General features: G+C 32.9%; 2 protein-coding genes across 2 annotated transcripts; one reads left to right on the top strand and one right to left on the bottom strand.

The window, feature by feature from the left end:
• The first annotated feature begins 2410 nt into the window (after nucleotides 1–2410).
• LOC111376675 (peroxidase 64) lies at nucleotides 2411–4389 on the top strand. The gene is made up of 4 exons (XM_022999645.1): nucleotides 2411–2635; nucleotides 2742–2930; nucleotides 3269–3431; nucleotides 3882–4389. Exons 1-4 carry the CDS (start codon nucleotides 2429–2431, stop codon nucleotides 4274–4276), a joined length of 954 nt encoding a protein of 317 aa, XP_022855413.1. The 5' UTR covers nucleotides 2411–2428; the 3' UTR covers nucleotides 4277–4389.
• An 883-nt stretch (nucleotides 4390–5272) lies between these two features.
• Nucleotides 5273–6921, bottom strand: LOC111376676 (UPF0496 protein At1g20180). Its single transcript, XM_022999646.1, has 2 exons — nucleotides 6697–6921; nucleotides 5273–6532 (listed from the first exon to the last, which is right to left on the bottom strand). The coding sequence occupies exons 1-2, from the start codon at nucleotides 6743–6745 to the stop codon at nucleotides 5439–5441; spliced, it is 1143 nt and encodes a 380-aa protein (XP_022855414.1). The 5' UTR covers nucleotides 6746–6921; the 3' UTR covers nucleotides 5273–5438.
• Between the last annotated feature and the right edge of the window lie 2876 nt (nucleotides 6922–9797).

Genomic DNA, 9797 nt, shown 5'->3' on the forward strand with positions numbered 1-9797 from the left:
TGAAGTTTGTGTCATTTAACATTGGAATTGAATTGATGCTAGCAGAGATATTAGCAGCAAAACCTGAAACTAAATTAGAGAACATTTATTATGAATAGCTCACATGAATATCTTTAATATGCAAATAATAATAATAATAATCTCAAATAGTGGTAGGGCCCATCACAAGATACCAAGCACAACATCAATATCCAGTCTTTGGACAGAGATATTGACTTGTAAGTGGTACTCTTGGCATAGTGATCAAACATTGACGATAAAACAATGTATCAATCAATAAACCTTTCTTTGGACCGATTTATTGATCACACATTAAACCAAATAATCGTCACACGTTTATCACCACAGGTGCACGTGTATTCGGCTAAATATTGACCTTCCTTTGGGTCGACCAATATTTCCATGAATAACACGTGCACAAACACTTTTTAACATTCTAAGTTAGTCAATTTTCACAAGAGATGTTGCTTTGGCAACATTTTGCTTCAATTAACTAACTTTCGAATATTATATCTCTTTAAAAGAGTCTTTAATACCAAAATTTGATAAAGAGAATCACCAATTTTGCATATTTTGATTAGTTTTAAACTTTAGGGGCCTTAGGATTAATAATTCAAAACTTTAAGGGGGCAAAATTAATTAATTCCAAACTTTAGGGGTCGAAATTAATAAACTTGAAACTTTATGGACCATAATTAATTAATTCAATACTTTAGAGGATCAATTAGAACAAATTTTAAAACTTTAGGGGCCAAAATTGATCAATTCAAAACTTTAGGGATCAAATTTTAAAAATTTGAAACTTTAGGGGTCAATTTGAATTAATTATGAACTTAGTAGGCCAATTTGAATTAATAATTAAATTTTGAGGGCTTTAATTATAAATTCAGAACTTTAATGGCCCGAATTAATTAATTTTAAAACCTTAGGGACTGAATTATTAAATCTGAAACTTAAAGGCCCAAATCTCAATATAACTTAAAGGTTAGGGACTGAAACCTTAATTTTATAACCCTAACCCTAATTGCAACCAGGGGCCTTAACTTATCTAATTTACAGAGGAGGCCCCCGCCCCCAAAAAAAAATTTTTTTTTTTTTATAATGAACCGGCGCTGCTACCTGCGCAGCGCTACGCAGGCAACGGCAAAAAAAAAATTTTTTTTTAAAATTTTCTGAATCTTATTGAAATCTAAATTCAAAAAATCCATAAAATCCATAATCCGAAATTTCGAAAATAACAAGAATTATACCGCAAAAATTTTCAAATTTAACAAAATATATAACCAAAAAATTGTTAAATCTGAAAATTTCAAAATATATTGCAAGAACCAAACGAAAACCTTTGATTCTCAATTATTCAACATGAAGAGGCTCTGATACCACTTGTTGGAGAATTTAGTGCTTTAAATTACTGGATCTTTCATGTTAAATCATCGAGAAATATAAGAATTAAAGCGGAAGCATACCTGAATCAGACATGGTTAATGCAATATGAATTTCACGGTATGATCTTCCAAATCTACACGTAATCTTCTTTTCCTCTATGTGAAGGGATGCAGTAGAGAATGAATAATTCGTTTCGTGTGATCTGGGGACCATAACCTATTTATATGGGGATGCCCTTTGACCTAATTCGACCCATCATAGAATTAGGATTTGGGCCCGATCTCTACACATATGTAAATCCATACTTTAATTGAATGCATTAAAGCCCAAAACTGAAACCTTATTAGATCACTATAATTGAGCTCAACCGAATTCGATAGCCTATAATTTAACACACAATTATTTACACATACAAGCCCATCTTTAATTAAAAATCCTTACATGATCAACATGCTATTAGAGTTAGTGAAAGAGTACATGGATTTAAGTCTTTTAATTATTCATTAATAAAAACATACAAGTCGTATCTTTAATCAGAAAATGCATATACAAATATTACCATTCTCGAATGTATAACTTCGGTTTTTAGATGAGGAGGTGATTAACTCGTAAATGTGCAAAAGAATGAATTATTTATGTGCATACGAATTGTAAAGCATACAATTGTAACAATTAAAGTTGCTAGTACCAACTTTAATCATTTTGTTTTCCAGTTATGTGGATTCCTGTTAGATTTCTTTATTAGCCTAAATGGAATATAATTAGTTCTTGGCTTTATGTTTGAGCAAAATGACTTGATAAAGAAAAATTTAATGTTTATGCATGGCTTTGTAAGTGTTCCCGTACAAGGATTATTCTCAAACTACTCCAACGAACTCTATAGTGGTTCTAGCTCACCAAATATGCTAACAAATTAACCATAGGGTGGGGTGTTGTGGGGTGGGATGGGATGGGATGGGGTAGTTTCCTACAAATACCATTGAGACATCATTATCTCTTACTGTAAGTGATCGAGACAGAAAACATTTGAAGAGATTATACTATGGCAGCCATATGTTTCTCTTTAGTGAGTGTGTTTATATTTTCTTTAATATCGGGTTATTCTAATGCATTAAGTGTAGATTACTACCACCAAACATGTCCTAAGGCCGAGTCGACGATACGAAAAGCTGTAAAGAAAGCTATGATGAATGACAACACAGTTCCAGCAGCTCTACTTCGGATGCACTTCCATGACTGCTTTATTAGAGTACAATTTTCCAATATGACTTTTACTAATAATTTTTTCGTTCGTTTTTCAGTGTTTTTCAATTTTCACTATGATTTTCATAGGGTTTATTTATATATATTTTAAGGGTTGTGATGCTTCTGTGCTGCTGAACACCAAGGGGAAGAACAAAGCTGAAAAAGATGGCCCTCCTAACATTTCCTTGCATGCATTTTATGTTATTGACAATGCTAAAGAGGAAGTAGAGGCACAATGTCCTGGGGTAGTCTCTTGTGCAGATATATTGGCTCTAGCTGCTAGAGATGCAGTTGCTCTTGTAAGTTCGACTTCGACTTGTGATCACGACTTTTATCCAATCATGATACCGTATTCGAACCATCAATTCTCCTAAAAGTTCAAACTCTTAGATAATAGAAGAATTCTTTTATTCATATCTATATTCTCAGGCTGCATATGTTTGGTAAGCTTGACTAGACAAGACTAAAACTGAATGAAAAAAAAAGTGATGCATTTAAATTTTTTTTATCGATTATCAAGTGTTACGTACCGAATACAGAATAGGATGATCATATAGATTCAGTGCAGTTGTTTTAACTACTTCAATTGAGTATGTTTTGGACAAATTCCATAAGTAATAATTTCACTAAATTCTAGTCTGGAGGTCCAACCTGGGATGTGCCGAAAGGAAGAAAAGATGGAAGAATTTCAAAGGCTACTGAAACCAGACAACTACCAGCACCGACCTTCAATATAACTCAATTGCAGCAAAGCTTCTCCCAGAGAGGCCTATCCATGGATGATTTAGCGGCACTCTCAGGTAACTGTAATAGTCTTTCTCAAACTAATCTTCTCACTTCAGCATGATATTTTTTATCTGTCCTCGTGGCACTAAGCACCTATTCGATTCAGCTAAAATTCATATTTTAGTAGATTTTAATAAAAGTTGATAAAATGTATAGTTGTAAAGTTCATAAACATCGTGGGTTCCATAAAAGTATGGTTAATAATGAGTTTAAAAAAAATAAATTTTAGAAAGATGAGGACCAAACAGGGACTAAATCATGTCTGTCATGCTACATGGTATTACACAGAGAGAAGAGTACTAGTCCATTGTAATAATTCGGGACCCTTTTGGGGCAAAATTGGGTAGCTCATGATAGAGTTTGGGAGATTTTTTATTTTTTTATTTTTCCTTTTACTTCACAAAGTTGGTAACAAAATTATTTTCTCCACATTATAACCTACCTTGACATATTTGTGCATGCAGGAGGGCACACACTGGGTTTCTCTCATTGTTCATCCTTCCAGAACAGAATCCACAGATTCAACACCACAACAAACATTGATCCATCGATGCAACCATCTTTTGCAGCCAGTTTAAGGAAAATTTGCCCCATTCATAACAAGGTGAAAAATGCAGGATCCAAATTAGATTCTTCTGCAACTACATTTGACAACACCTACTACAAGTTACTTCTCCAGGGGAGAAGTCTTCTCTCCTCAGACCAAGCTTTACTCACTACTTCAAGAACAAAATCATTGGTCTCGAAATTCGCCTGCTCGCAAGAAGAATTTAATAAAGCATTTGTTAAGTCCATGATCAAGATGAGCAGCATCACTGGTGGAACTGAGATTAGGAAAGACTGCAGATTTGTTAGGTAAAAGGTGGTTAAAGTAATTGGGTGCTGAATAACTGTATTTGTGTCTTTGGTATAAAGGTTTGAGGAACAAAAGCAAGTAAGAGAAAGTGAACTTTTGTGTTGTTTGATAATAGAGGAATATAATGTTGTTCAGTAAAAATAATTTATTTCTAAGTTCAACTTAATTGTAATAATTATGGTTAGAGAAAATGTGTTTAAAACGGAAAGCAAACATGGTATGAAGTTGCAAAGCATTGAATGTTTGGCCTAACAAAAATCTGTGTCGTTAAACATTTATCCAACTTCGGATATAGACTGAGTTGTTAGGGCAAACATGTCATGTAGATAAATTGACTACCAATTAAACATTTAAAAAATTAAGGGGATTTTCAATGGGGAGATGTAAATGAAAAATATTCATACGTAGTCAAATTTTATTCGCTTTGAAAGATACATAAAAGAACTCAAGATACAAACATAGAAATTGTTAAAGATTACGAAAATATAAGTTATTACATTCACACGGTATCTCTCATTTTAAAATTCCAAGTAGCCTCGAGAACCTACAAGCTAAAAAAAATTAGTGTGTGTATCCATAGAGTTAGTAATCATGCTAAGCCTAACAAAATAAATACTAGATTGAAATTTTAGACCACATCAAAATATTGTAAGCCTTACAATTACTTCACATTGAGATCAATTAAAATGTTGGCAAAATTCAACAAAGTTTTCTAATGCCATCAAAATATGTAGGAAAAAGCTCCCTGCACAGGCCCCTTTGCACAGGGCCTGTACAGATGTACACACATGGAGGTGGACCCCACACATGGATGCGTACATGCCTTGTACAAAGGGGTCTGTGCAGGTAGCACAGTCCAAATATGTAATATAGAGATGACACGCATTGTTTGGATAAGTTCTTGCTCTTATTGAAAATCACGTTACAACATTATTTTTATTAAAGTATAATCTCCAAATAATTTATATCATCAGTTAAGGATGTTCTCAGGGGCGAAACTAAAATCTTTAGATACATATCTTAAGTGTGAATTGAATTCTTTCTAGTCGCTTAAACTGAAAGAATAATACAAATAAGAGAAAAAATGAAAATTGAAATCTCTAGTGAAGTAGCCATTTCACTATAGAAGCTATTTTTGTTTACCTACATTAATCTGGATCAGCACTTAATTGATTATTTCTTCAAAAAGTAGCCTCCTTGATCTGTTTATGTCAAGAAAACACAGATATATTTGCTTCTCGAGTTCTTCTAATTGCTCCAAGAAAGAAGATCCATGTATCTGAAACTCTCTCAGAACTTCTTTCAAGATTTCATTCTTCCCTTTCCTAACACAAATATCTGCTACAAATTTCTCGTGCTCCAATTCATCATCAAGTCTCTGCACCAATCTGCTTATTGTATCAAAGTCTTTGATCAATATATAAACCCCTCTTGCTGCAATATCAAGCTGCATTCCTAGCATTTCGTATCGGGTTTTCTTCAACTTTTTTCTTCCCACTTTTAATCTATTAAAAAATAAGCTCACAGAAACAAGAACAAACAGTACGGGTGCAACCACCATCCCTACCATTCCATGAGAAAGAACTAGTAGAGGAATGATTAATGCCCCACACGCCCCAACAAAAATGTATGTCATGACTTTCTTGAACCACCTTCTCAATTTTGTCTTCCTCTGTGTTTTCCCACATTCGGATGTTAATCTTTGAAGAAAAAGTAAGTGGTTTTCGTGTAATTCGTGGAATTGTAATGGGGTTATTGCTGATAACGGATTCCTATGCATGACAAATGTAGCAAGATTTCTATAAACAGCAAGGCATTTATCATCTGTATTCCAACTTGCATCATCAGGTACCTTCTTCATTTGCTTTATCGCGGTTTTTATTCCGTGATAATTAGCGCGTGTTTTATGGACGTTTTTGAGGAGCAATTCACATAATCTGCAGGCGTCTAAACTAATCTCAAAGTAACTGACAAGAAGTTGATGAAGCTCAGAGTTTTCAATCATGTAGGCTAGGGTTTCTTGCTGAGGTTCGAGTAGAAACTCATAGAGATGGACATTCCTCGAAGAAGAAGATGTGAACAAGGATGAGGATGACGATGAAGATGAGGATGGTCCATTATCAGTACTTTTTCTTTCCAGTTGGCCCTGAACTTTCTTGTAAATTTCTACGTAAGAATTTGTCCTAAAGGCTTCTTTATATTCTTCATTGACATTTGACTTGGTCACCGAGCTATTCACATCTTCTTTTCCACGTTTACCTGATCAAACCAGTTAACAAAAATGATGATTAATCTCTTAGACAGCATAAAATAAACCATCCATTTCTTGATTGCAAAACACAACAACGAATCCAGATTGTACATGAAATGTACGAAAGCTCTAATTCTGATTGTACAAAAAATTAAACTGATTTGGAACTTACCATCTTTGCTAAAGGGCAATTTGAGATTAGACCAAAACATTTTTTTCATCCCTGTTAATTGACAAAACTGCTCAAGTTTTAGCAAAAGCAGCTCTTTGGTCCGTTCCGGTTGAAAGGTGTGAAAGAGAACGTCGTTTCTTGTGCACGGTAGGGGCCGAGCGAGATAAGAAGAAACTTTATCTTCCAAACAGTCCTAAATAACATTCTTAATTCAGGCGATTTCAAGAAAATTAAGAGTAAAAGAAGAAGAAATAGCTGGCAGATCGGATATATATACACAGTAGCGTTCCTTGCACGTTAAGTTTCGCTACGTGTTACCTGAGGAAAAAATCTAGTATTACCGGCTTTGCTGAATGAAAAAGAATAATTGGTTGAGGAATAGAGTTTCAAGCCATGAATTAATAAAGGACTTCCAGCTAATTAAATTACGTTTTAGGTTTATTTCTAGATATGTATTGACAATTTTGAGGTGACTTTTTCTTTATTTCAGGAATACCCAGTAAAGGAAAATCGCCCCCGAAGAAAAGCTAGAGTTATTTTTCCACACAGTATTGTAATCAGATAAACAAGAATTCTTCTTGTTTCTTATAGACTACGTTGGTTTATGCCATGCATGTTTTTTTCCCCTTTCTTTTCTATGCCATGGGATCGACTAGAAAATTCAACAATAATCGTATTTTTCTTTTGGTAATCTCATTTATTGACTATTTCTTTTTTCAATATCAATGTGGTATAAATCACCTTAGTAAGTACCTGGTTGACATTACTTTTTAAGAAGTCAAAATGATTTTTTGATATTCAAAAGTTGCTTTTTTTTAAACTCATTTTACTAATTTTATGAATGTGTTTTCTTTAGTTAGATGAATTTTTAGAGGAAGTTGGTTCAATTTAGCTTTCAAAAACGCTTTTAAAAGGAAAAACGTTTTTAAAAATTAGTTTCGAAACAAAAATTAAAACAAGCAAAAGTCAATATCAAACAGGCTCTAACTATGTTCATATTTTCAAATCCTCCGATAAATCTATTTTTAGTGCTTAGTCAAGCTTGTTGATATTCCATCAATACTTCGATTTCATATTTTTGGAAAATTAAATATAGTGAAACAATTAATATTAACCACATTTTTCATGGTCTCCACAACTTTTTAACCACACATTTCAAAAACTCACATCACAATCTACCAAAAAATATAATTTTAATCTATACCAAACATCCTTGGGACCTACATTTGCACATGGCGCCGGAGGTGGGTGGCGTTTTGTGGCTTCCAAGATCCCACTAAAATTTGAGGAAGAAATTGTAAATCCTTTTTCTTTCTTTCTTTACCTTTTATTTTAACATCAATATATCTTATTTTTGAAAATAAAAATTCCTGAACTAAATTAGGCCCCACTGGTTCGAGTCCCGGCCTGTTACTGTTTGCATGAACCAATCCAATTCACTTCAATACTTGTGCATTCAATCACAAGTGAAGATCAATTGGACCTTAGGTTGGATCATCTCGATTTTCATTTGAGTTTCTATTCTTGAGATCCAAATTCGAGTTGCAGCAGGTCAACATAGGAATAATACATAAAGCCCCCCCTTCAGTGGCTTTTTTTTTTTTTTTTTGTTGGTTTTTGTCGTTTCAAATACTTGATGCTTTAATAATTTATAAGATTTGACATATGAGTATTGAGTTTTAATTTATATGTTATTTGAGAATTTGTCTATAAATTGTGACATTAAAAATTAATTTGAGTATCATGAAATGTGAAGATGTGATTTATGAAAATTGAAAATGAGAAATTGGGGAATTTATAATTTGTGATGAATTGGTGTTGAGAATTGGAAATTAAAACTTTAATTATATTTGAAAATTAATTCTAATTACGTTTAATCTTTAATTAACGTTCAATTCTCATACTAATTATAGAATGACTTTTTCAACTGAATTTCAATCTAGTTCTTATAGTGGTGTATCTAAGCTCTCAACTACTTTTAATCAAGCAAACGATTTGTTAAGCATTGATAACACAAAGAAGTTTTATGTATTATGTAATTTATATTATTTCGGATTGTGTTGAAATATAATATAATATAAATATACGATTTTTACGTTTTAGTGTATTTACATATAAATCAAAGAATTTTTAATATTATTTTATTTAATATTAATAAACGATATCGCTATATTGCCGTTGACTATCGACAGTCAACGGTCAACGATCAACGGTTGCCCTAGTTGAGTCGAAGTCCTGGATTCGCCCTTGTTCCCATCGCTTTGGGATAGGCACGGGTGCTTGCGAATGTGGATGAGATGGTTTGCTTTTGGAAATGGATGGAATTGCCAAACCACCACCGCTATGAAGAGAACCAACAAGTATGAAGTAGACATGGCTTCGAGAATTGAAAATTGTTCGATGGTGTAAAAGGCTTGTAGAGAAGTCCAGTTTTTATAGGAGAATCGTGCCATTCATTTTGCAACAGGTGTTTATTTATACTAAAGGGCTTTTTATTGATCCTCTTATATGTTAGCTATCCATTTGAAACATATGCTGGTTTTTTTGTCAGTAATTAATGAATTTAATGAGTTCCTCAATGGATATTAGTCGTTAACTTAAATAAAAATCTCCTAATTTTTCACTTGATACAATTTAGAATTTTTCCTGATAAGAAGTATAGTCATCTCCTTCATTTGATGCAAGCTTCCAGTATAAGTTCAAATTTATGTCACAAAAGAAGTATAAATGTTACAGCGCCAAAAGAAATTTCAACACGATTAATGAATTGCTATGAACTACTGCATTTAACCGACATGAGTTAAGTGTTTTTTGAATTATCTTTTTGTTTATTAGTCGAAGCTTTTTTTTCCTAGGCTCGATAATCTGAGCAGAGCAATTAAAAGCATAAAAATATTTGGTATATCTCTCCAACAGTTTAATATTAGATGTTGATCCACCTGCATGTTGAATATGTTGAGAATTTAATATCTTAATTTTATTCCATCTAGAGCAATTAATTAACAGAAATAAATAAAAGACGTGTAAGATTGATGGATGTTCGCTTCAATGTGAGATTACATCATCTTCCATCACTACAATAATTTACAAAATTTATATGG

The sequence above is a fragment of the Olea europaea genome, unplaced genomic scaffold (genome assembly GCF_002742605.1).
Source record: "Olea europaea var. sylvestris unplaced genomic scaffold, O_europaea_v1 scaffold1545, whole genome shotgun sequence".
Lineage (NCBI taxonomy): Eukaryota > Viridiplantae > Streptophyta > Magnoliopsida > Lamiales > Oleaceae > Olea > Olea europaea.